The following is a 26382-nucleotide window of genomic DNA, read 5'->3' as shown; positions in this document are numbered from 1 at the left end:
ACAGATCTTTTCCCAAATAGACCGCCATCCGCAGGAATTTTTGAGACTGTTTGCATACCGGAATATGGTAGTATGCGTCTCTTAAGTCTATGGAGGCCAAGTAGTCTCCCTTTTTTAGCAGATTCACGGTTGATCTTATTGTTTCCATTTTGAATTTGTTGTATTGTATAAACTTGTTCAAGTTTTTTAGGTTTATTATTAACCGATATTTCCCGTCCGTTTTTTTTACTAGAAAAACGGTTGAATAATATCCCTGACCTTTTTGAGAAGGTGGAACCGGAATTATGGCTTTCTGAGCCAGTAGCTTCCGAATCCCTTCTTCCAGATTTGTTTGAAGAACGGCTGTTTTTTGGATTGGAGTTACCCTGAAAATATTTGAGGGAGGAGGAAGACGGAAAACTATTTTGTAGCCTTCTGATATTATATTTAAGACCCAAGGGTTTGTTGTAATTTTTCCCCAATAGTCTTGAAACAAACTTAATCTTCCTCCTACCTGAGCACTGGCGTCATTGCTTTGACGGTTCCGTATTCTTTGTGGAGAACAAGTATCCTCTATTCTTCTGGTTTCTTCCCCTTGACCAGCTCGAATCCCTATTCGTTTTCTTTGCTTGGAAGGGGGTCCCTTTTTTAACCCTCCGAAAGGGAAATTTCCTTTTCCCGGAGTCCCTAGGAAAGGTTTTCTTAGAGTCGGAAGCCTTTTCTAGGATGGATTCTAAATCTTCCCCAAACATCAAATTACCATGAAAAGGTAATGTACACAACTTTAGTTTTGAACTGACCTCTCCTGACCAAGACTTTAACCAGAGGGACCTTCTTGCCACGACCGCTAACCCAGATGCTTTTGCAGCTATCCTGACTGATTCCGCAGTGGAGTCCGATAGGAAATCCACAGCTTTAATTAAGAGCGGAAAGGAATCTTTTAGACTGTCATATGAATTTCCGCCTTTCAGCAAGGATTCTAACTGCGTGAGCCATTTCCTTAGTGATCTTGGATACTGATGTTGCAGCTAAGTTTGGCTTAAACAGCCATGTTTTTTTGAGGGTTTGATCCGTTTTTTTATCCATGGGGTCTCTTAATGATCCCATATCCTCAAATGGTAAGGCGTTTGGACCTTTCACTAATTTAGATAGGGAAACGTCTATCTTAGGACAAGTTGTTAAAAGGGCCTCATCCTCACTAGAAAAAGGGAGCCGTCGCCTTATTGTTTTGGGAATGAACAATTTCCTATCCGGGGATTTCCATTCCCTTTTAATGAGATCGTGCATATTTTTATGTACAGGAAAACCTTGGTTAGACCTCTGCTCAAATCCGCTGAACATCTCGTCATGGACTGATCTGCGGACCTTTTCCTCAGAAAGATCCATAGTGGCCCTCACTGCTTTAATTAACTCTCTGGTATCCTCTGACCAGATTTTGCTTTCAGAGCACTCACTTTCTCACTCTGCATACACACAGAAGGAAAGAGAACATATAAGGGTTAAATAACAGAATATACTGTCTTAACCCTTGTACTGGTGGTATTACTCACAGATACGGATCCCTGAGTGGTCTCCATCATTTCACCTGGATCCAGCATATTTCAGGGTAACAGGCAAGCTTACTGTTCCCCCTTAAATAGTTTTACCTTAAGACCTCAGATCAGAGGACGACCTCAGTCATAATCCTGCGCGATTTTTTGAATCTCCCGCCGCCATGCGATCCGCCCCGGAAGTGCTCTTAGGCCCCATACCGGAAGTACCTGTGGAACGCATGGAGCGCGTCCACTTCCGGTGACGACACTGTGAGCGCCGGCCATGCCGGATCGCAGTGTGGAGTTTAGCAACAGACCGGAGGGACTCCCTGAGTGTCCGGCCCCACGTGGACCTGTCTGCCCGCGCTAGCAGCAGGTAAGAGACAGGTCTTCAGAGCCAGTTCCCAACTAGGGTTCGGACTCTGCTGCCTCCTCACATGGTATCCTCTTCTTTCTTCATGGTCGGCGACCATAAGAGAAAACCCTATCTCCTACCTGGAGGGACAGGAAGACACTGAGGAGGAGCCGGAGGAGAGTCAAATTTATACTTCCTGTCCCTACCTGGTCGGAGGCGGGTCATCTCTCATGGTAATGCCGTCATGGAGGATGAAAGGGAAAATTAAGATTGTAAGCTCCACTGGGAAAAGGGGCTGATGTGAGCGATTGCAGTCTTTGTACAGCGCTGTAGGATATGTTGGTGCTATACAAGCAACAGAATTTGAAACAAAAAAAAAAAAAAAAAGAAAAAAACGCAACAACAACTTAAAGCAAAATGGTTTAATGGCACCATAGGGGTTAACACATTCAGATTCCCAAATGTTCCACTGCTATCCTTAGACCAGAAATCTACACCGCCACCTAGTGACCGTTTATAAAAGAAGTTCTCTCGACTGTAAGGCAGCTGTCTCATCTCACATAAAAAGTATATAAAGGTTTCCATTTTGTCACACAGAAATAATTCTCATTATATTCTCCTCTGTGTTTTTTTTAAAGTCCTTTACCAAGTCCTTTCCTTATATGCGCTCTGATAAGTACACAGCGGCTCGGCATCCCACTTGTATGGCGTTCTTCAGCAGGAAATAAGCTGGGGCCTGCAGGCAACACAGACAAAAATTACTACTACAAAAATAACAAGTAGTTTGATAAGCCCAAGTTTCTAGGCCAGCAGAGTGACAACCAACGTGGCTGCAATTACAGACGGTATATGGGTTCTACTCAGCTTTCTTAGGCCCCCTTCACACAGACGTCGCGGGTGAGGGGCGGATGCGATGCAGGTGCGTTTAGGGAAAATCGTGCGAGTAGGCACGCAATTGTACGGTGTTCTGTAGATTTTATTATTTTCCATTATAACATGGTTATAATGGAAAATAAATCGCATTCATTAATACAGAATGCTAAGTATAATGTCAATTGAGGGTTAAAAAAAAATAATAAAAACATAACTCACCTCATCCTGTTGTTTGCGCAGCCGGGATCCTCTTCTTTCAGGACCTGCAAAAGGACCTTTGACGTAATCGCGCTCACCACGTGGTGAGCGTGGCGACGTCAGCGCAGGTCCTGCTGAATGAAGATAGAAGGATCTTCTATCTTTATTCAGCGGGGCCTGCGCGGACATCACCACGCTCACCACGTGGTGAGCGCGATTACGTCAAAGGTCCTTTTGCAGGTCCTGAAAGAAGAAGAAAAAAAGATGATGTCGGCTGCGTAATCAAGTGGATGAAGCGAGTTATGTTTTTTTAATTTAACCCCTCAAGGCACATTTTACTAAGCATTCTGTATTAAGAATGCTATTATTTTCCAATGTTATAAGGGAAAATAATACAGTAAATAGACTTTAATGGGGTCCGGGGTCGCTCATCCCTATCATCTCCTAGCAACCACGCGTGAAAATCGCACCGCATCCGCATTTATTTCTATCGGGCCTGCGTTGCGTGAAAAACGCAGAATATAGAACATGCTGCGATTTCCACGCAACGCACAAGTGATGCGTGAAAATCACCGCTCATGTGCACAGCCCCATTGAAATGAATGGGTCAGGATTCAGTGCGGGTGCAATGTGTTCACCTCACGCATTGCACCCACGCGGAATACTCGCCTGTGTGAAAGGGGCCTTAGACTTCTACCCAGCAAGGGAAGATTAAAAAGAAGGTCTGATCTACTTCAATCTTAGTCTGCTGACAATAGTTAGAGGGGTATTCCCATCTCGGGATAGTCTACTAGGTTGGGAAAGGGACCATTTCATAGCTCCGACCACCTCTGGCCACCACAGCCGATTTTTTATTTTTAGTTACTGTATAACTAATTATAACAGGTAGGTTAGAACTGTTCACTAACCTGTTTTTTTTTTTTTTGGGGGGGGGGGGAGGGTGTCATCTTAAAAGCTATATCTATCTGCCTTTGCAATCAATTTTATTTAGATTTCAAAAGCACTTAAAAAGAAAAAATGAACCAATTTTGCAAATAGTCTTAATCCCAAAGTATATGGCACTGACAGAAACCAGATGAGCAGGGCACTATAATCGCATGCAAGGGCAGGTGCCTGACTTATCTCCCCATCAAACTCTTCCTAGGTCTGATTTTTTGATGGGGGTCTCCACTGATCTAGCATATATCACCTATTTAGTGGATAGGTAATAAATGTTTAAAGGGGCTAACCGCTATATTTATATTGATGACCTATCCACACATCCATCATCCGATCTGTGGGGGTCCGACTCCAGACAGCCCCGCCCATCAGCTGTTTGAAGAAAAAGCCACGCTCGTACGAACGCAGCCTTCCCTTCATTGTTTACCTGCTCGCCATGGCAACCGCGGCAGTGAGCAGGTGTAATTACACCTCAGCCTTCCCAGTCACCTCTATGGGACGCTCCTTCCTGTGCACTTGAATACTACAGAGCCGTACCATTGAAGTGAATGGGACGGCTTAGGCTACTTTCACACTTTTTCACGTTTTGTGCGGATCCGTCATGGATGGATCCGTTCAGATAATACAACTGTCTGCATCCGTTCTGAACGGATCCGTTTGTATTATCTTTAACATAGCCAAGACGGATCCGTCTTGAACACCATTGAAAGTCAATGGAGGACGGATCCGTTTTCTATTGTGCCATAGAAAACGGATCCGTCCCCATTGACTTACATTGTGTGCCAGGACGGATCCTTTTGGCTCAGTTTCATCAGACCGACACCAAAACGAATGGAGACTGAACTGATGCATTCTGAGCGGATCCTTTTCCATTCAGAATGCATTAAAATGCAAACTGATCCGTTTTGGACGCTTGTGAGAGCCCTGAACGGATCTCGCAAACAGAAAGCCAAAACGCCAGTGTGAAAGTAGCCTTAGCTGTAATTACACCGGCTCACCACTGCGGTTGCCAAGGCGAGCAGGTAAACAATGAAAAGAAGGCAGCACTCGTACGAACAGGGGTACCAGGAGTCAGACCCTCACTGATCAGATGCTGATGACTAGGGATGAGCGATTCGCATAAAACTTAGTTCTAATACGGTACGGAGCAGGAGCTCCATACAGCATTAGAATGTATTGGCTCCTATGAGCCGAAGTTATTACTTCGCGAGACTTCGCATAATAAATTCATAAATCAATTTCTACTGTAAAAAAACAAAAACATTTCCCGATCTTGGGTTCAGTTCCAAGTAGAGCTCCTGCTCCGTACAGTATTAGAACGAAGTTTCATGTGAATCAACTTCGGATGTTTCATCCGAAGTCGATTCGCTCATCCCTACTGATGACCTATCCTGAGGATATAAATAAAGAGGACAACCCCTTTAAGGCAGGAATACCCTTTTAATAAAAAAATTCCTGCAGCTTCTAAAACACACCTATATGTTGCTATGGTTACAGACTACAAACAAAACCTGTAGTCTGATTGTGACATATTACCATTCTTCAATCTCTCACTTCTTGCTAAGCTGCCATCATTTAGTAAGAGTTAGGGGACGGCTTGAATAAAGTACGACTGCGAGTTTAGACTATACAGAGTTTACGTGTGGTCTGTAACCATGGAAACACATAGCCTGCGTTTTTTGTAAAGCTTTACTGTTCGTTCAGATGCATTGGGACAATACCATAAGATGGTTGGGAGAATGGACATAACTTAGAAAAAGTTCTCGGAAGTGTTTCTGCTCTGGTTTCCATAGTATACAAGTCTCTTACCAGTTCTGCATCATGTTCCAGCCCTGTATCGTGGTGCTCCAGCTCCTCATCCCGAAACGTCTTGATCGTCTATAGACAAAAGGACTAAATGTTACCATACAATATGGGGGAGTATTATACTTTACCCAAAAGTAGATACAATAACTGGGAATGTATGTAATTCATTATATTTTTTCTCCCCCCACTAATTTCCGTCCATCGTTGTATGAATACCTGTAGTAACTCCTTGTGCTTTTCAGGGTCCCTCTCCATGAGTGCTCTGATCTGGTTGTTATAATGATTAGATATGCTCTCTTCTACAGCCACAGTGCAGGCCATGGCACCTTTCCTCCCCAGCAGAGCCGTCCCAAACCCTAAGGAAAAAGAATGAAATTCATTGTACGGGTTAGTTAGTAGGTAGAAACATCTCATCTGCATCTTGTTCAATCTTCCTGACATACAAACCTCAGCCTTGTAGGAGACGGAGAGGAGAACCTCCTTCCTGAGAGCTTATCTCTATTCAGATCCCTGGATTGATACTTTATATTATAAGGACCAGTGACTGTATATTCTGTTTCCAAAGAACAATGGCCCCTAAAGTTAAAGTTGCCCTAAAGAGTGACAGGCCATACTGTATTCTCACAGACACCACTATCAGCAGCTCTCCAGATTACATCTCCACCCATAAGGCTGTATTACACTGGCCGATAATCGCTAACAAGCATTGGCATGCTTAACGGGGTTGTCCAGGTTCAGCTCTATCCCCATTTTCCCCCAGGCAGCCCCTCGTTGCATGCTCTTATGCACGCCCTTGCGCTGTGCTGTATCGCGCAAGTCGAGGACTGTTTTTTTTTTAATACCTTTTACACTGCTAGGAGGAGGCTTCCGCCTAGCAGTGTTGCCGGTGAGGACACCGGCACTAATGGGCAGGCTTCAGGCGCTGTCCTAGCCTGCGCTAAAGCCTGCCTGTTAGTGCCAGTGAGGGCATCTGGCTCACTGCTAGGCCGAAGCCTCCGCCTAGCAGAGATCCAGTACGTCTCCGGATCTAATGAAAAAGGGATAGGGCAGGGCAAGGGAGAGGATTGAAGGATCACCATCATCGCTTGCTGTCGGCAGATCGTGCTGTCTAATAGCAATCTGCAGCCAGCAAACCACTAGACAGTATGGGGACGAGCGATGGCGTAGGGATCACTCCTCCTCATGCTGCGGAGGAAATCACTGCATGTAATAGCGGTCTCCTCCGCTAGCTAGCTAGCAATTGCCGGGATGGAACGCTTCCCTCCCGACAATCGCTTGCAGATCTGCCTGTCTAATACAGGCTCTACTGTACCTGTGGTTGGAACAATGGAGATATTTAAATCTTGTTAGTCATATTGAGCTGGGCAGGAGGAAAACCACCTGACCGACATTGCACTTTGAGATGGCAGATGATAAAACTAGGATTTCTCCAACAAATGTAAAACACAATTTGGGCAGCATCATTTTACTGACAGGTTCCCTTTGAACTTGTGGGCTTGTAGTAATTCCCTTCACTTAGCGACCCACTGCTTCATTGTGGTGAAAAAGTACTTTCAATCCATATACAAATAAACAGTTAAGTGCACCGATGGTGGGCCCAAGCCACTGTGTGCCCCCTTGCTCCCCCTGCCAACCCCGTCCTTCCAGGTGAGATGACAATGCAGGAACCTGGTCCTGTCGATGAAGAAGCGGAGGGAGGGGTTGGCAAAGGAAGCAGGGTGCACTTGGGCCCGCCCTCGGTGCACTTGGGCCCGCCCTCGGTGCACTTGGGCCCGCCCTCGGTGCACTTGACTCATTTGCATAGGGATTAAAAGTATTCTTTGTCCTGAATGAAGCAATGGATCGCTAAGTGAAAGGTATCATTACATTCAGCTAAGCTAGCCCTCTGCGCTCGTCAAAGCTTTGGGGTAAATCTGCATAAACCAAGCCCCGCTTTCCCAAGGCTGATGACAGCTATGGACAAGATAAGGCTAAACCACTGCTTTATAGATGGATAAAAGAACTCACCCAAAGCAAACCCAGCCACGTTCCAGAAGGGCAGCAGAGCCGTAGGCCGCACTCGGTTTGAAATGATTAATTCAGTAAACTTTTTCAAATGATCCTTCTCCTGATCCCACATATGCTGCAACAAAAAGACACAACCGGACATTATACTGCGGGAACGAGTGCAGGGAATTTGTGGCTTTAAAAGGACATCTGGCAGCAGATTTGTACCTATGAAACTGGCTGAATGTGCCCGCATTGCTGAGAAAAATGATGTTTTACTATATGCAAATTAGCCTCTAGGAGTAACGGGGGTGTTACCGTTACACCTAGAGGCTCTGCTCTCTCTGCGCTTTGATTGACAGGGCCAGGTGTGATGACGTTTTCACTGTCTGGGCCTGTCAAAGTGCAGAGGGCACAGCAGTTGCAGAAAGAGCAGAGCCTCGGCGTACAGCATCAGGTCATAGTGCGCGCCTACATGCTCTTGCAGGGCGGCAGAGAGCCAGGGGCCACATGAAACAGTCCTGTGGACTGTATGTGGCCCGTGGGCCGGAGGTTCCCCACCACTGGTGTAATGGCAACACCCCGCTTGCTCCTAGGGGCTCATTTGCATATATTAAAACTTTTTTAATTATGTTTATCAGCAATGCGGGCACATATGAACATGGGACCAACACAGATGCCTTCAGCTGCCAAGCGCACATGGAACAGGTCAGCCAGTGTCGTAGGGACAAATCTGCCCTTTAAAGGCTATAGTATGTCTACCCTGCAGTCCCAACTGGAGTGAATAGTGGTTAATGCGTTTACGTGTGTGATGTGGACGGTGAGAAGGATCCACACAAGGGGGGAGATTTATCAAGAGCGGCATGTGGTACGCTATTCTTGATATCCCCTGCGGTGCTAGAGGGTGCGCTTAATTTATGGTGGGGGTACAGGTCTTCTCATAAATTAGGCGCATCCTCCGGGTGCCTAAACGGAAATCTTTCCTGGAGTAAATGAAGACTGAAATATATGGTAGCTCGGAGCTGTCGTAGATTCCCAGAAAACTGGGGTAAAAGAAGATAAATGTGGTGGCCCCGCTGGCCCCTGCTCTTTCCCTCTTGTCAGAAAGTGGCGAGGGTGGCAAAGAAATCTCATTTGGGACTAGTCACAACGGAGTTTAAAAAGTTGCAAACACGGGGTGTAGTTCTTTTTTATCCCGCCACACAGCGTCTAATGTGTGGACAGGAAGTCAGTTTCTCTATTGATTGTTATGGGAGCATCAAAGTCAGTCTCATAGCAATGCATAGAGAAACTGACTTCCTGTCCACACATAAGACGCTGGTCACATGACACAGCTGAGGAACAGAATGGAGAGGATAACTTACAAATACAGTCACTGGCACGACAATTACCATCACTGCCATTTACATCATGTACCTTTCTGACAGGCCAGAAGTGCTTCTTTAGCCTCTTAGTGACCACCAATACGCCTTTTGACAGCGGCCCAGTCTAAGCTCTAACGTGCAGCGGAAAACGGGGCCTCAGCTATCACACAAGAGCCGGGCTCCTGCTGTAACGGCCTGGACCAACAGAAGTGCCGATGGATGCTGCTGCTAATTGCGACTGTGTCATCTAAGTGGTTACAGAGGGAAGGGACTCCCTCCTTCTCCCATCGGCACCCCACAATTAAGATTGCAGGGTGCCAATGTCTGTACATGACGGTCCTAAGGAAAGTCCCAGCCATGCCTAGCAGGCCCTATCTTTCCTACGCAGCCTGCTGGTGGATATCAGTATAGTACAGGTAGAGGAATACATTGCATTGAAATGTATTTTAGAAGGGATCAAAAGATCGTCTATTATAGTCCTCTTGTGGGACTAGTAAATAGTTAAAAAAAAAGTTAAACAGTTTTATATTAAATTAGAAAATTCCAAGTTAAAAAAAATACACTTTTCAAAGAAAAATTATTATGTACCCCAAATAGATACCGATGTACAAGTCGTCCTGCAAAAATCAAGCTGTTACACAGATCTTTAGGATGAAAAAAAAAAAAGATATATTTTTTTAAAGGGTTTTTATTGTGCAAAAGTAGTATAACGAAAAATATGTATTTGGTATCAGCATCATCAACTTAATCCAGAGAATAAAGATAAGGAAATCACTGGTGAGTAATATGGTTTTCACGAATCCTCCATGACGCACACCATGAGAGATGACCCACCTACATATCCAGGTAGGGACCGGAAGAATAAATTTGACCCTCCTTCGGCTCCTCCGCAGTGTCTTTCTGAACCGACCGACAGCCTAGAGAGTTTTTTTTTCTCCCCACACATTCACTTATATATGTATCAAAACACCCTTTTTATTTGTATTTTGGGGGGGGGGGACCCCATGCCGTCATGAAGGATTCATGAAAAGGAAGTTACTGGTAAGTAATATTGTTTTTCCCTTTCCCTGAATGGAAAACTTCTGTGAATAATTTTTTGATTGAATACACCAGCAACAAAACCTCTTCCAAACTTTAGAATACATGTTGGAGGTTACTTCCTTTCTGCTGGCCGCTATGGTATTAATTCTAGCATCTGACAAGCCGTTGGATCTCAATGTCACCCTCTCATGTTTCAAGCAGCCAGATGTAATTTTTCTACCTTGGGATGGAAAACTGGTCCCTGGGACAACAGATCTTGCCTCCAGGGAAGAATCCATGGGCTCTGAACTGAAAGGAGCTTAAGAAGAGGGAACCAAGATTTATTCGGCCATAACGGTGCTATCAAGATAACATGGGTTCTGTCCTGAAGAATCTTTTCTAGAACCCTGGAAATCAGCTGAAAGAGGAGGAAAGGCATATGCCAGATGAAAATCCAATTTTTGGAACAGCGCGTCTACCCCTATGTTCCCGTCAAAAAGGATTTAGGGAAAATAACTTTTTGAGCTTTGTGTTTTTTGCAGAAGCAAACATCTGTCTGCTACCAGGAGAAAAACTTGTTCTTTTAGGTTCCATTCCATTGACCTTAGAGATACTCTGCTTAAAGAAAAAAAATAAATAAAAAATCAGCTTTTATATTTAGGGATCCCTTTAAGTGTACTGCAGAGAGGGACCTCAGATGAATCTCTGCCCAGGAAAAAATCTTCTCCGCCATCCGATTTAGGCTTACACTTCTTGCTCCCCCCTGCCGGTTTAGATGGGCTACTACTATCGTGTTGTCTGATCTTACTTGAAGGTCTTTCCCTTTTATAATTTGGGATAGAGCTTATAGAGCTTCCCAGACCAGGGTTAACGCCCTCAGGTTGGAGGATAGAGCTATCTGTTCTCCGGACCACTGGCCCTGGAAAGAGAGATGAGAGCAATGAGCCCCCCATCCCCATTGCATCTGTTGTAACAATCTTTAGGTGCCTGGGACTCCATGGAACACCCTCCCGCAGATGATCTAAAACTAGCCATCCCTACAGAGACTGGTATACCGACAGGGGAATTTGAATCGTTTCCTCTAACGAATCCTGACCTTTGTTCCAGTTCCCTAGTAACCAGAGTATGGAAGTGGGCCCATTTTACCGCTGGGATACATGATGTTAGAGTGCCCAGCAACTTCATAGCTTCTCTGATCGTACAAGCTGAACACCCCTGGAAGCTTGAAACTTCCTCTATTACCCCTGCCACTTTTGAGCGGGAAGGAAGGTTTTTTGAGGTGTAGAATCTTACAGAACCCTTAAAAAGGTTAAACTTTGGGATGGACAGAGGTTTGATTTTTTCCCAATTTATCAACCAGCCTGTTTGATAAAGAGTTAAGACAGGTTTGGAACAGACTGTTCTCTAGACCTTCTCTAGAATTTCCGACTAATAGGAAATCGTAGGGGATTACTATGATGTTCTGTCTATCATTACTTTGGTAAAAACACTCCCAAAGAGGAGGACTTGGAACTGAAAAGGATGTAGATTTTTCCTCAGAAAAACTGCTATACGAAGGAAACATTGAGCTCTTTCGCATACCGGAATATGGTAATATGCGTCTCTTAAATCTATCGAAGCAAGAAAGTCTCCTTCTTTTAGCAGATTGATGGTGGATTTTATAGATTCCATCTTGAATTTTTCGTATTTGATGAATCTGTTCAGACTCAAGTTTATTGTCAGACGTAATTTTCCTTTTTTTTTCTTTATAAGTACCTGTTCTTTGCTGAAGAGCTGGAACCAGGATAATAGCCTTTTGAGCCAACAGATCCAAGATACCCTCCTCTACTTTTTCCTGTAGAAGAGCACATTTCTGAATTGAAGTTACCTTGAAAATATTTATGGGTGGAGGAAAACGGAAAGAAATATCGTAACCTTCTGATATAATATCTAGAACCCAAGGGTTCACGGTCATTTCTTCCCATTCTTTTGTAAAGAATCTTAGTCTTCCTCCCACCTGAAGCCTGGTGTCATTGCTTGGAAGCTTCAGAATTTTTAAGGTTAAACAAGAACCCTCTCCCTGTACCAATCTTCTGACTTTTTCCCCTGGACCATTGTCCCTCCCGGTCAGATCTCTTGGACTGGAAGGAACCTCCTTTCTTAGCATTCTGAAAGAAAAAACTTCCTTTTATTTGTTTCACAGGGAAAGGATTTTTTTTAGAATATGAAGCTTTTTCTAAAATACTTTCCAAATCTTAACCAAACATTAGGTTTCCGTGAAAAAAAAGACTGCATAGTTTCATCTTTGAACTGATGTCTCCCGTCCATGGTTTTAACCATAGAGACATTCTAGCCACAACCGCTAACCCAGTGGTTCTTGCCATCATCCTTACAGACTCTGCGGTGGAATCGGACAAGAAAGAAATCTACTGCCTTTAGTAAGAGAGGGAAGGAGTCCTTTAGGCCCCTTTCACACGGGCGACTATTCCGTGCGGGTGCAATGCGTGATGTGAACGCATTGCACCCGCACTGAATCCCGACCCATTCATTTCTATGGGGCTGTGCACATGAGTGGTGATTTTCACGCATCACTTGTGCGTTGCGTGAAAATCGCAGCATGCTCTATAAGTGCGGATGCGGTGCGATTTTCACGCACGGTTGCTAGGTGACGATCGGGTTGGAGACCCGATCATTATTATTTCCTCTTATAACATGGTTATAAGGGAAAATAATAGCATTCTGAATACAGAATGCATAGTACAAGAGGGCTGGAGGGGTTAAAAAAATAATTTTAAAAAAATTAACTCACCTTAATCCACTTGATCGCGCAGCCCGGCTTCTCTTCTGTCTTCTTCTTTGCTGTGTACAGGAAAAGGACCTGTGGTGACGTCACTCCGGTCATCACATGATCCATCACCATGGTAAAAGATCATGTGACGGACCATGTGATGACCGGAGTGATGTCACCACAGGTCCTTTTCCTGCACACAGCAAAGAAGAAGACAGAAGAGAAGCCGGGCTGCGCGATCAAGTGGATTAAGGTGAGTTAAATAATTTTTTATTTTTTTTAACCCCTCCAGCGCTATTGTACTATGCATTCTGTATTCAGAATGCTACTATTTTCCCTTATAACCATGTTATAAGGGGAAATAATACAATCTACAGAACACCGATCCCAAGCCCGAACTTCTGTGAAGAAGATCGGGTTCGGGTACCAAACATGCAGATTTTTCTCACCCGCGTGCAAAACGCATTACAATGTTTTGCACTCGCGCTGAAAAATCGTGCATGTTTCCGCAACGCACCCGCACCTTTTCCCGCAACGCCTGTGTGAAACCAGACAAGAGTCATAAGGGGTGCCTTCTTTCATAAGGGATTCAAACTGTTGTAACCTTCTTCTAAGAGATCTGGCGACTGATGTGGCAGTCAGATTTGGCTTGAAAAGGGCTGCAGCAGATACCCAGTTTTTTTTCAGACAGGAATCTACTTTTTTTTTTACCATGGTGTCCTTTAAGGACCCCATGTCTTCAAAAGGAAGTGCATTAGATCCTTTAACTAATTTTGAAAGGGACACATCCACTTTTGGACAGGAGGTTAACAATGCTTCGTCCTCTTCACTAAAGGGAAGTCTACGTCTATTGTTTTTGGAATAAATAGCTTTCTATCTAGAGCCTTCCATTCCCTTTTTATCCATTCATGCATGTTCATATGGCCTGGAAAAAACTATTTTTTCCCGTTGTTCCAGTCCACTAAACATCTCATCTTGGACTGACCTTTGAACCTTCTCATCTGAGAGGTTAATGGTCTCTCTGACCGCTTTTATCAATTATTTTGTATCCTCAGAGGAAAAAAAGAAAACTTTTGAATTCAGACCCAGAGGAATCGATCGAATCTTTACTCTCTAACTCAGAGTCTTGTTCTGAGTCTGAGGAGGGAAAATCTGAGCAGGCCATTTTAGAGTCTCTACGTTTGGATGTAGCGGGACCAGGAACGGCCACGGGATTTTCAGATAGGGCAGAACACATTTCTTCTCTGATTACATCCCTTAACTCTTCCCTAATAGACGGAAACAGAGGGCGGTTTCCGCCTTGATTCGCGTGCCAAATTAAGCTCCGCTCCCTCTGTGCGTGTCACGCATACCGGAAGTCTTTGCTGGAACGCACCCGACTTCCTGTGGCGTCATCGCAAGTGCCGAAAGTATCGGGTTGCAGCAGGGAGCGCGCACAAGACCGGAGGAACTCACTGAGTGTCCGGTCACCACATGGACCTCCACGCCCGATGAGCAGAGCAGGAGGTGATGAGCAGATGCCCGGTACTTTGTGGACCGCCCAGCACCTCAGAAACCCAACTAGGGAATGGGTGCTGCCTGCTTCCCTCATGTGGACAAGGCATAAAAGGTAAAACAAAAAAAACAGCCGCCTCTGTCTGCCTCCACAGACGCGGACCCATACCAACTGCTATGAGGAATAAGGCTACTTTCACATTAGCGTTTTTTCTGGATCCGTCATGGATCTGCAAAAACGCTTCCGTTACAATAATACAACGGCATGCATCCGTCATGAACGGATCCGGTTGTATTATGTCTTCTATAGCCATGACGGAACCGTCTTGAACACCATTGAAAGTTAATGGGGGACGGATCCGTTTTCTATTGTGTCAGAGAAAACAAATCCGTCCCCATTGACTTACATTGTGTGTCAGGATGGATCCGTTTGGCTCCGCTTCGTCAGGAGGACAGTAAAACGCTGCAGGCAGAGTTTTGGTGTCCGCCTCCAGAGCGGAATGGTGTCTGATCGGAGGCAAACTGATGCATTCTGATCTGATCCTTTTCCATTCAGAATGCATTAGGGCAAAACTGATCCGTTTTGGACCGCTTGTGAGAGCCCATGACGGATCTCAGAAACGGTAAGCCAAAACGCCAGTGTGAAAGTAGCCTAACTTGTCTCCCACCTGGAAGGGATAGGAAGAAACTGAGGAGGAGCCGGAGGAGGGTCAAATTTATTCTTCCTGTCCCTATCTGGATGGAGGCGGGTCATCTCTCATGGTGTGTCGTCATGGAGGATGAAAGGGGAAAAAAAAAAGTTGTTTAGGCTGAAAAATGAACATAGCTAAATTCTTTACGTAAAAACTCAATGGCGGTATTGCTGTTTTTTCCCCATCCCCCCAAAAGAGTTAATAAAAGTTAATCAGTAAGTTATGTGTACTCCAAAATGGTGCCATTAAAAATGTCAACTTGTCCAGCAAAAAAATAAGCCCTCATACAGTCATATTGACGGAAAAATAAAAAAGTTATAGCTCTAAGAATGCGAGACGATGAAAAGGTGAAAAAGAAAAAAACGTTTGGTCGATAAGGCCCGAAACAGGCTGGTCACTAAGGGGTTAATGAATAAGGCCGTGTCCACAGCTGCACTGCTGTCCCCAATGTAAATGGTACCCATGCTGTACGGCCGGATCTGATGCACTGAGGACATCGGCATGATCAGAGGCCCACTATTGGGTTCTGTTGCTGCGTCCATCAATCTGACGGGAAGACTAGGAAGCATGGGAAGCCATCTGTCCCATCAGAGATGAAGTCTCAGACACAGATATGAACAGGGCCTAAAAAGGAATGGACTAAGTTACCTGAATGATGGGTCCCACAGAGGATCTGCCCAACACGGCCATCTGCCCGGCATAAATGCGATTTGCTCCATATTCTCCGGCATGATCCACCCGTATGATCCGATCCAACAAGGCCTTTTCTTCATCAGCGTGAAGTCCTGAGCTAGAATGTCTGACGGACCCAGCATGGACGGTAGCACGGACTGTAGCACAGCACTGGGCCTTTATCCCTGGTAATGAGAAGAGACTAAGTGTAAATACAGCAGTACCGGAAATATAGTGCGTAATATGAAGAATATATCATAGCCAGCCATAGGAGGTCCCCTTCTAACAGGGGATCAGGTCAAGGCCAACTGGGCAGGTGATCCCTCTTGTTAGATATGACCTCTGATCACAGGAGATCCCTACATTTGAACTCAACCCTAAGGACGTATTCGGCACCGAAATCCCTGTTCCGAATGCATGGGAATGTTTCCGGAAGTGCAGCAGGACAGAGTTTCCGCAGAAATAAGTGGTCTGTGGACCTGATGAATGATAATGGGGATAACCCTCATGTGGATCCGCCGCAGTGCAAACTCAAAGCTGAAATCTGAGGGTTAAAATACACATTAGACTTTAATCCATCAAGTGAACGTAGCGTAAAAAAGGCAGAACAGTCACCGGTGAAAGAAGAACACCCTGCTGATCTCTGCCACCGGGGACCACGGACAATAGGACTGGTTAGGAGAGGTTATTAATTGTCTCGGGTGACAAGCCCTGTTCATATTCCCTATTAGGACCTAGGGGCATCATGAAGGGGTGTTCCACTGCTATAGGCCCCCTCCATGTGACGGAAGGGGAAGCCTAGATCAGAAGCAGCTGATCACCTGAGTCAGAGGAGATGAATGGCTGTCTTAGTGATACGTTACCTTAAGGGCTCTAGGCACCTTCAGAATCAGAGCATTTTTTAATGATTGCATTTTACTCATTTTGGGCTAACAATCATTTTTTCAATTGGTCTCTATTAAAAATGTTCAGCTGTTTCAGAGAGACAGAGTTAAAAATCATTGTTTGCAAGCTGTCAGTTTCCGTATTCTTTGAATCCTGTTATCTGACGGCTCATGTGTAGTAGCTCTCATCTCCTGACCTAATAAACACTCATTATAGCTCAATTTTACCAAACTATGAGGTCAGGAGATGAGAAATAAGGGCTACACATGAGCCGTCAGATGATGGGATTCAAAGAAAACAGACGCCCAACAGCTTGCAAACAGACTGATTTTTTTACCCTTGTATCTCATAAACGGCTGAACATTTGAAAATAGGATTTTTTAGCCCAAAATGAATAAAATGCAATCATAAAAAAAAAAAAAAATCCCCAAAGGTCCATTGCCTTTAAAGGGGTTTTCCTATCTTGTAAAATGATGACACATGGACTGTGCAGTACTTGAGAACTGTAGGGTCCACTGCACTGGTTTAGCATTACGTCTCTTTAAGGGCTCTTGCACATGACCATGTGCTGGCCGGGTCCATTCTGCGGTCCGCAATGCACGGCACTGAACGTGTGCCCACCATCTGCGGACGCATTCACTTAATTGGAGTCTACGATCCACATCCGACGGTCTGAACCGCAAAAAAAAGTGGTGCATGCATTACTTTTTTGTGGTGCGGAGGCATGGACAGAAAACCCACAGAAGCGCTCCATAGTGCCTCCATTCCGCACCACATCATCGGAGTGGGTCCGCATCCGTGATATGGTGCGCACACTGCCAATGCCTGTATATTGTGGACCCGCTGTTTGCGAGCCCTCATGCCCCAGCCAGAGCCGCAGCCCCTTCAGGAGTCCCAGAGATCAGATCTCCACCGATCAACCCTGGTTCCTTTACCATAGTAGTATCTTAGTTTCCCCATTTAAAGGGGATGTCCATGGACATACAATATAGCTGTAATCACATAGCGGAGTAGCTGTTAAGCCATAGCTTAATATCACAGTCTCCGCTATGGACGCTGATCTCAGGGATGGGAAGGATTAGGCAGTGGTCACTTACCATCCTTCTCTTCTGAGAGAATCACTATGGACTACAGGGTAAACACTGCCCCTACAGCCCCAGTCCCCTCCATCGCCCCTATGCCTGCAGAACTGACACAATACACATACAGACATGAGCTAGTCACCTGGAAGACAGGGGTAAAGCTGCCGGAGCCTCCACAGCCCCGCTGCCCGCTCCATCCTACTTTCTGCCCACGACCTTCTTTCTGACACAGCAGGCCTGTTGCTGTCACATAATATTGGTCGCTCGGCTCTGACGTCACCGCCCTGCGCCCGCCGCTGCTAGGATACGGCCAAAGCGTCTCTCCGTATTCTAAATTCTAGAGCTAAATCTGCGCTGAGCCCGTATGTCCGCGCTGCAGGCGCCATTTTGTTGACTGCACCGAGTCTCTCCCTTGCTAATACCAGGCACTGGTTCCATGGTCCACACCCTGCGTTGCTATGGCAGCCCACAACATCCATCTGCAGAAAGCTGGAGGCAGAGAGCGACTAGCAATGGACTGCAAGGTCCCCAGCAGTGACATTATCCCGGCAGTGGCTGCAAGGCTGTGAGTTGGTGGGGGGTTTCCATAGACAGACTGATAGAGCTTCTGTTTAATTTAATAGTTATTTTTTATTTATTTCATAGATAGTATACTATTATTTTATTATTATAGTATTTTATTAGGACATTATCTAATGTGCGGTCTTTGTCCTCTTTTGTGCTTTATTTCTCTGAACTGCACATGACATAGAAATGTCACTATGAAGTTCATTAAATCAATGAAATGTGATAGATATATTTCATCAGGTGTAGCCACAACCCTCTATAACTAGGGGAAAAAAAGTCATCACTCTATGTACGTGCTTAGAAAGAATACTTAAAGGGAGTCTGTCATCAAAGTTTCACCTTTTTAACCCTTCCCATAGCTTTCTAGCAGCCTAAGGCCCCTTTCACACGGGCGAGTATTCCGTGCGGATGCGATGCGTGAGTTGAACGCATTGCACCCGCACTGAATCCCGACCCATTCATTTCTATGGGGCTGTTCACATGAGCGGTGATTTTCACGCATCACGTGTGCGTTGCGTAAAAATCGCAGCATGCTCCTCTTTGTGCGTTTTCCACGCAACGCAGGCACCATAGAAGTGAATGGGGCGGCGTGAAAATCGCAAGCATCCGCAAGCAAGTGCGGATGTGGTGCGATTTTCACGCACGGTTGCTAGGTGACGATCGGGATGGAGACCCGATCATTATTATTTTCCCTTATAACATGGTTATAAGGGAAAATAATAGCATTCTGAATACATGTGATGACCGGAGTGACGTCACCACAGGTCCTGTTGCTCCACACAGCACAGATGAAGACAGAAGAGATGCCGGCTGCGCGATCAAATGGACTAAGGTGAGTTTAATTTTTTTTAACCCCTCCAGCGCCATTTTACTATGCGTTCTGTATTCAGAATGCTATTATTTTCCCTTATAACCATGTTATAAGGGAAAATAATACAATCTACAGAACACCGATCCCAAGCCCGAACTTCTGTGAAGAAGTTCGGGTTTGGGTACCAAACATGCGCGATTTTTCTCACGCGCGTGCAAAACGCATTACAATGTTTTGCACTCGCGTGGAAAAATCGCGCATGTTCCCGAATTTACTCATTGCATGAATGAAATCTACTGTAAATGGACTGGGCGCCCTGCTCATTTTTAGCCCTTAAAATGTTAACATCTCCGTTATGGAGATCTGACTGCCTGATCCAGCGGAAATGGACCAAAAAAAAAAATTGCATGCAGCGGGTTTTGTCTGGCCGGTCACCACCGGACCTCATTGCAGTCAATGGGGATTTAATGGTGCGGTAGAGGATCCGTCAGGCAGCTCTGTGCGAGAACGGCCGGCCCAATCTCCTAACAAGAAATGTGAACAAGGCCTTAGGTTTCGTGATCAAGACAATGAGGGAGATTTATCAAACTGGTGTAAAGTAGAACCGGCTTAGTTGCCCCTAGCAACCAATCAGATTCCACCTTTCATTTAGTGTTTTGTGATACAGTCAGTTCCTATCTGATCACGCGTCTTTTGTACTGGGCTCACATGTGGACGTCAGCCATCAGATAGAGTCTGGCTCAGGCTTCATGCACACGCCTGTATTTTCAGTGCTGATTGGATGCGGACCCATTCATCTCGATGGGGTCGCAAAAGATGCGGGCAGAACACTGTTTGCTGTCTGCATCCGTTTGTCCGTTCTGCGGCCCCGCAAAAAATAAAAGGTGTCCTATTCTTGTCCGTTTTGCAGCCAAGTATAGGACATTTCTACAGGAGTAAAAAAAAGGAATGGCGGGATGCCCTCGGCCAGGATCCGCGTTTTTGCGAAAAGCTTACAGCCGCGTGCATATGAGCCCTCAGTCAGTTCGGATCAAGGCAGCCAGGATATGTCCGGGAGCTGCAGCCGACACACGGACCTTGTGTACCAGATCCAGCATGGTCGTTTGAATCAGTCCTTACATTGATCAGGATTTTACCGTGGCCATGGCTTCCTGAGACCAAAATCCAGCACTTGGCGTCAGACAGTCATGAATATGGCGCACATTACCATTCTCCCAGTGTTCTTAGTCCACAACCCCTGGCAAAATTGATGGGATCAGTGCACTTAGAGGGCGTTCACCCGGCTTTTACGTCATAGTCAATACACAAATCACGGATAGGACACAAATCAAAGGAAACATCGGCTGTAAACCTGTAATAACTAAATATTAGCAAATGGCCTATTGTGCCATTTGGAAAATTGAGGTTAAAGTGGCCGGCCCCTTAGGGACTGCGCTCACATGAAGTTTACACTGACCTCTTTTACCACTTAAAAAAAACACAAGAATAACTGCATGCATGTTTTTTTGTCTACCTGCATTTTTTGCTGCATTTTTGTGGTCTTTTTTTTTCGAGCATTTTTTGCGGTCTTTTTTTTTCCGAGCATTTTTTGCAATGCCCTGTAAGGCATCCTGCAGACGACCATACCCACACATGACCGTATCAGCAAAACACAGGTACCGGCCGTGTGCATCCCGCATTTTCTCTTCTGCATGTCTTGCAGTATGTTGCAAATAAGTATTCTTGTCCGCAAAATGGACAAGAATAGGACAGTTTTCAATTATTATTTTTCTTTGGCTGTCTGCATCTTTTGCAACCCCATTGAAATGAATGGGTCTGCATCCAATTTGCAAAAAATGCGGATCGGATATGGACCTAAACTACGGTTGTGTGCATGAGGCCTAAAGAAGAAAATGTGAAAACCCCTGAAAAAGACGCCAAGAGCTCCAGCATGCTGCGTTTTTTAAAAAGAAGCCAGAAAGCCCAAAACACTACCTAATGAACAAAAACGCTTGTGTGTCCCGTGTTTACAATTTCCCATAGACCGTCAGCTAACATCTACAGTGGGTGTTTTTACCGCCCAAAAAACACCCTTAAAAAATGCCACTAAAAATGCAAAAGTGTATAAAAAAAAAGCCAACAAAAACCTGTGTGTGAACCTATCCTAAAGAAGGTGTGATTATTTTCTATGTTGTATTTCATGGTAACTTTTTAAGATACCCCATTTTTGGGAATTTGTAACATATTAACGTTAAAATGTATTCAATTGCAGAAAATATTATGTTGCTATAGAAAGAAAAGAAGCTGGGTTTGATCTGTCCGTAAATCAGCAAGATTCAGATGGGAAACATCGACTGTACCAGGTACGTATGGATTCTCATCCACAGCACAATTTATATTGCATTTTTATTACCGGACATACAGTAGAATGGAGGACTTTACTGTATTCTTTATTCCCTATTGCTTATATATTTTGTTATTATATATATATATATATATATATATATATATATTGTAGGAAGGTGCAAGGGGCTGTCATTGATAGAAGGTATGTGTCATTGAGATTCCTGGCCTCGGTGAGGTAAGAGCCGGTAGTTTTAAGTGTCAGCGGCAGCTAGTCCTGACTGACACTGTTTTGTTGTTAGTATAGCTGTAAAGTCGATTTCGGGCCGGCTCTTACTAGGAGTAGCCAAAGTGCTGGGTGGGTGGCTTCTCCCCACGCTCCAGGCCGGGTCTTTTTTGGCCTATATAAAACCCAGCCAGCAGTCTCAGCTGGGTGTGGTTTATCCTCCATCTGACAGAGAAGCTGGGGAGTCTCTGTGTTTTGGGACCTGTGAAGTTGTGCCGTGCTAAAGGGCTGAGAGCCGCATACCGGGAAACAGACCCCTAAAGCCTGCTGTGGACTGCGGATGGAAAACTGCTAACCAGGTGAAGATTTTGTCGTATGGACATTGCATGGTGAGAACAAACACCAAGACTGTGAACGGTCATTTTGTTTTTCCTTATGTGTGAATAAACACCGAACTGTTTAAGTTAAAGACTTTGTGATTGCCTCTGTACTGCGTCCGCTAGCCTGTCTACCAGAGCGAATCCCCACTATATATATATATATATATATATATATGTGTGTATATGGCTATACAGTGAGGAACAGAAGTATTTGAACACCCTGCGATTTTGCAAGTTCTCCCACTTAGAAATTATGGAGGTGTCTGAAATTCACTTTGTAGATGCATTTCCACTCTGAGAGACAGAATTAAAAAAAATAATCTGGAAATAACATTGTATGATTTTTAAAGAATGTATTTGTCTTGCACTGCTGAACATAAGTATTTGTACTAAGTATAAGTAATATAACACCTGAGAAACAGCAAGAATTCCGGCTCTCAAAGACCTGTTACTGTGCCTTTAAAAAGTCCACCTCTACTCATTAATCTAACTTAGTAGCACCTGTCTGAGCTCTTTAAAGACCCATGTCCACCCCAAAGTCAGTCAGACGCCAACTACTACCATGGGCAAGACCAAAGAGCTGTCAAAAGACACCAGAGACAAAATTGCGGACCTCCACAAGGCTGGAAAGGGCTACGGGGCAATTGCCAAGCCGCTTGGTGAAAATAGATCAACTGTTGTAACAATTGTTAGAAAATGGAAGAGGCTAAAGACGATTGTCAGTCTCCCTCGGACTGGGGCTCCATGCAAGATCTCACCTCGTGGGGTATCACTGAAGATAAGAAAGGTGAGGAATCAGCCCAGAACTACAAGGGAGGAGATGGTCAATGACATTGGTTTCAAATCATGCATTGCACGGAAGGTTCCCCTGCTCAAGTCATCACATGTCCAGGCCCGTCTGAAGTTTGCCAATGACCATCTGGATGATCCAGAGGAGGCATGGGAGAAAGTCATGTGGTCAGATGAGACCAAAGTAGAACTTTTTTGTCTAAACTTCACTCGTCGTGTTTGGAGGAAAAAGAAGGATGAGTTGCATCCCAAGAACACCATCCCTACTGTGAAGCATGGGGGTGGTAACATCATTCTTTGGGGGTGCTTTTCTGTGAAGGGGACAGGACGACTTCACTGTATTAAGGAGAGGATGAATGGGGCCATTTATTGTGAGATTTTGAGCAACAACCTCCTTCCCTCAGTCAGAGGATTGAATATGGGTCGTGGCTGGGTCTTCCAACATGACAACGACCCGAAGCACACAGCCAGGATAACCAAGGAGTGGCTCCGTAAGAAGCATAGGCCTAGGCTGTCTCCAGACCTAAATCCAATAGAACATCTTTTGAGGGAGCTGAAACTCTCTGTTGCGTAGCGACAGCCCCGAAACCTGACAGTTATAGAGGAGATCTGTGTGGAGGAGTGGGCCAAAATCCCTGCTGCAGTGTGTGCAAACCTGGTCAAGAACTACAGGAAACGTTTGACCTCTGTAATTGCAAACAAAGGTTTCTGTACCAAATATTAACACTGATTTTCTCAGGTGTTCAAATACTTATGTTCAGCAGTGCAAGACAAATAAATTCTTTAAAAATTATACAATGTGATTTCCAGATTTTTTTATTTTTTTTATTCTGTCTCTCAGAGTGTAAATGCACCTATAATGTGAATTTCAGACCCCTCTATGATTTCTAAGTGGGAGAACTTGCATAATTGCAGGGTGTTCAAATACTTCTGTTCCTCACTAAATATTGGGACATCGACAAAATTCTAACATTTTTGGCTCTATACACCTCCACAATGGATTTGAAATGAAACAAACAAGATGTGCTATAACTGCAGACTGTCAGCTGTAATTTGAGGGTATTTACATCCAATTCAGTTTGCATATGTGCCTCCAACTTGTTAAGGAACCAAAAGTAATGGGACAATTGGCTTCTCAGCTGTTCCATGGCCAGGTGTGTGTTATTCCCTCATTATCCCAAATACAATGAGCAGATAAAAGGTCCAGAGTTCATTTCCAGTCTGCTATTTGCATTTGGAATCTGTTGCTGTCAACTCTCAAGATGAGATCCAAAGAGCTGTCACTATCAGTGAAGCAAGCCATCATTAGGCTGAAAAAAAAAAAAAAAAAAACATCAGAGAGATAGCAAAAACATTAGGCGTGGCCAAAACAACTGTTTGGAACATTCTGTGAGCTCAGCAACACCAAAAGACCCGGAAGACCACGGAAAACAACTGTGCTGGATGACCGAAGAATTCTTTCCCTGGTGAAGAAAACACCCTTCACAACAGTTGGCCAGATCAAGAACACTCTCCAGGAGGTAGGTGTATGTGTGTCAAAGTCAACAATCAAGAGAAGACTTCACCAGAGTGAATACAGAGGGTTCACCACAAGATGTAAACCATTGGTGAGCCTCAAAAACAGGAAGGGCAGATTAGAGTTTGCCAAACGACATCTAAAAAAGCGTTCACAGTTCTGGAACAACATCCTATGGACAGATGAGACCAAGATCAACTTGTACCAGAGTGATGAGAAGAGAAGAGCATGGAGAAGGAAAGGGTCTGGTGATGTCTATGCGTTCCAGACTTCAGGCTGTAATTGACTGCAAAGGATTTGCAACCAAGTATTAAAAAGTGAAAGTTTGATTTATGATTATTATTATGTCCCATTACTTTTGGTTCCTACACCGTTCACCTGATTTGGGTCTAAATGCCCTCGAATTAAAGCTGACAGTCTGCAGTTAAAGCACATTTTCTTAGTTTCATTTCAAATCCATTGTGGTGATGTATAGAGCCAAAAATGTTAGAATTGTGTAGGTTATAACAGAAAATAATAGCATTCTTAATACAGAATGCTAAATAAAATGGCCATTGAGGGGTTAAAAATAATAAAAACAACTCACCTCATCCACTTGATCGCGCAGCCGGTACCCTCTTCTTTTGTCACCGCAGGTCCTTCTATCTTCATTCAGCAGGACCTGCGATGACGTCACTGCGCTCACCACGTGGTGAGCGCTTGACGTCATCGCAGGTCCTTTTGCAGGTCCTGCAGAAAGAAGACAGAAGAGGATACCGGCTGCGCGATCAAGTAAATGAGGTGAGTTGTTTTTATTATTTTTAACCCCTCAATGGCCATTTTATTTAGTATTCTGTATTAAGAATGCTATTATTTTCCGTTATAACCATGTTATAATGGAAAATAATAACAACATCCGAATACCGAACCCAAACTTCAGTAAAAAAAAGTCCGGGTTCGGTTCCGAACTTTGCAGTTCGGGTTCGCTCAATCCTAGTCATCAGTTAAAAAATCTCAGAAAACCCTTTTAAAATATGGAAAATACAAGTATTGTCTATACTACATAAAGTAGTCAGAAGAGCTGATAGATCCTCTGATTCAGCCTGCAGGACGACCTAAACGGCACCCCCCCCAGAGACTGAAAGAAAACATTCTGGATAATAAACTGGAGGCCTCCCTCAGATCCTACACTGGAGGAGGATGGAACAAGAGGGTGGAAATAAATGCGGATCACAAGCAACAAGTGCAGAGGAGAATCCGAGAGAAAATGTCCTCGTTCACCATCCCTGTAAGTCACACAGCTATAATGTGCGTAAGATCCGTAATCAAAAATACAAAATAGGGCGCGCATCCGTGACGTTGTCCTGGCAAACTTACTAATATTTATGCCCTGGAAACCGGTGTAAATGTTGGCGAAAAACTACTTTCCACCAGGCACAAGGACTGCCTAATTTTTGATGAGGTGCATGCCTTGTCATAAATTGGACGATTCTTAGAGGCAGCACAAGGGGGAAAGTAAGATCGGAGTTATAGTGAACCCACCCTTAATACAGCCACTTACTAATGTACAGGGAGTGCAGAATTATTAGGCAAGTTGTATTTTTGAGGATTAATTTTATTATTGAACAACAACCATGTTCTCAATGAACCCAAAAAACTCATTAATGTCAAAGCTTAAAATTCTGCACGCAGTGTATAGTTATTATCCATATTGCTTCCTTTGCTGGCTGGATTCATTTTTACATCACATTATACATTGCTCCTTTCCATGGTAATGACCACCCTGCAATCCATCAGTGGTGATCATGCCTGCACACTACACTGCGTGCAGAATTATTAGGCAAATGAGTATTTTGACCACATCATCCTCTTTATGCATGTTGTCTTACTCCAAGCTGTATAGGCTCGAAAGCCTACTAGCAATTAAGCATATTAGGTGATGTGCATCTCTGTAATGAGAAGGGGTGTGGTCTAATGACATCAACACCCTATATCAGGTGTGCATAATTATTAGGCAACTTCCTTTCCTTTGGCAAAATGGGTCAAAAGAAGGACTTGACAGGCTCAGAAAAGTCAAAAATAGTGAGATATCTTGCAGAGGGATGCAGCACTCTTAAAATTGCAAAGCTTCTGAAGCGTGATCATCGA

General features: G+C 44.4%; 2 protein-coding genes across 2 annotated transcripts in view; one reads left to right on the top strand and one right to left on the bottom strand.

Moving 5' to 3' along the window:
- Positions 1 to 2501: 2501 nt before the first annotated feature.
- On the bottom strand, positions 2502 to 17932 carry COQ7 (coenzyme Q7, hydroxylase). The gene is made up of 6 exons (XM_040441180.1): positions 17787 to 17932; positions 15654 to 15862; positions 7690 to 7804; positions 5899 to 6038; positions 5686 to 5754; positions 2502 to 2602 (listed from the first exon to the last, which is right to left on the bottom strand). The coding sequence occupies exons 1-6, from the start codon at positions 17839 to 17841 to the stop codon at positions 2525 to 2527; spliced, it is 666 nt and encodes a 221-aa protein (XP_040297114.1). The 5' UTR covers positions 17842 to 17932; the 3' UTR covers positions 2502 to 2524.
- A 170-nt stretch (positions 17933 to 18102) lies between these two features.
- Positions 18103 to 26382, top strand: part of LOC121008747 — a 52761-nt gene continuing 44481 nt past the window's right edge. The window contains exons 1-2 of the mRNA XM_040441442.1: positions 18103 to 18209; positions 21274 to 21364. Coding sequence (XP_040297376.1) covers positions 18103 to 18209; positions 21274 to 21364 — 198 coding nt within the window. The remainder of the gene's footprint in view (positions 18210 to 21273; positions 21365 to 26382) is intronic.

The sequence above is a fragment of the Bufo bufo genome, chromosome 7 (genome assembly GCF_905171765.1).
Source record: "Bufo bufo chromosome 7, aBufBuf1.1, whole genome shotgun sequence".
Taxonomy (NCBI): domain Eukaryota; kingdom Metazoa; phylum Chordata; class Amphibia; order Anura; family Bufonidae; genus Bufo; species Bufo bufo.
The sequence above is the reverse complement of the archived record's forward strand: the minus strand, read 5'-3'. Positions and strand labels throughout refer to the sequence as shown.

Coding starts and splice junctions, on each gene's coding strand:
- COQ7 (XM_040441180.1), bottom strand. CDS start 17,841: ATGGAGCGGGCAGCGGGGCTGTGGAGGCTCCGGCAGCTTTACCCCTGT. Junction 6,039..7,689: donor CGTGGCTGGGTTTGCTTTGG/GTGAGTTCTTTT, acceptor CTTTTTCCTTAG/GGTTTGGGACGGCTCTGCTG. Junction 5,755..5,898: donor AGCACAAGGAGTTACTACAG/GTATTCATACAA, acceptor TTTTGTCTATAG/ACGATCAAGACGTTTCGGGA.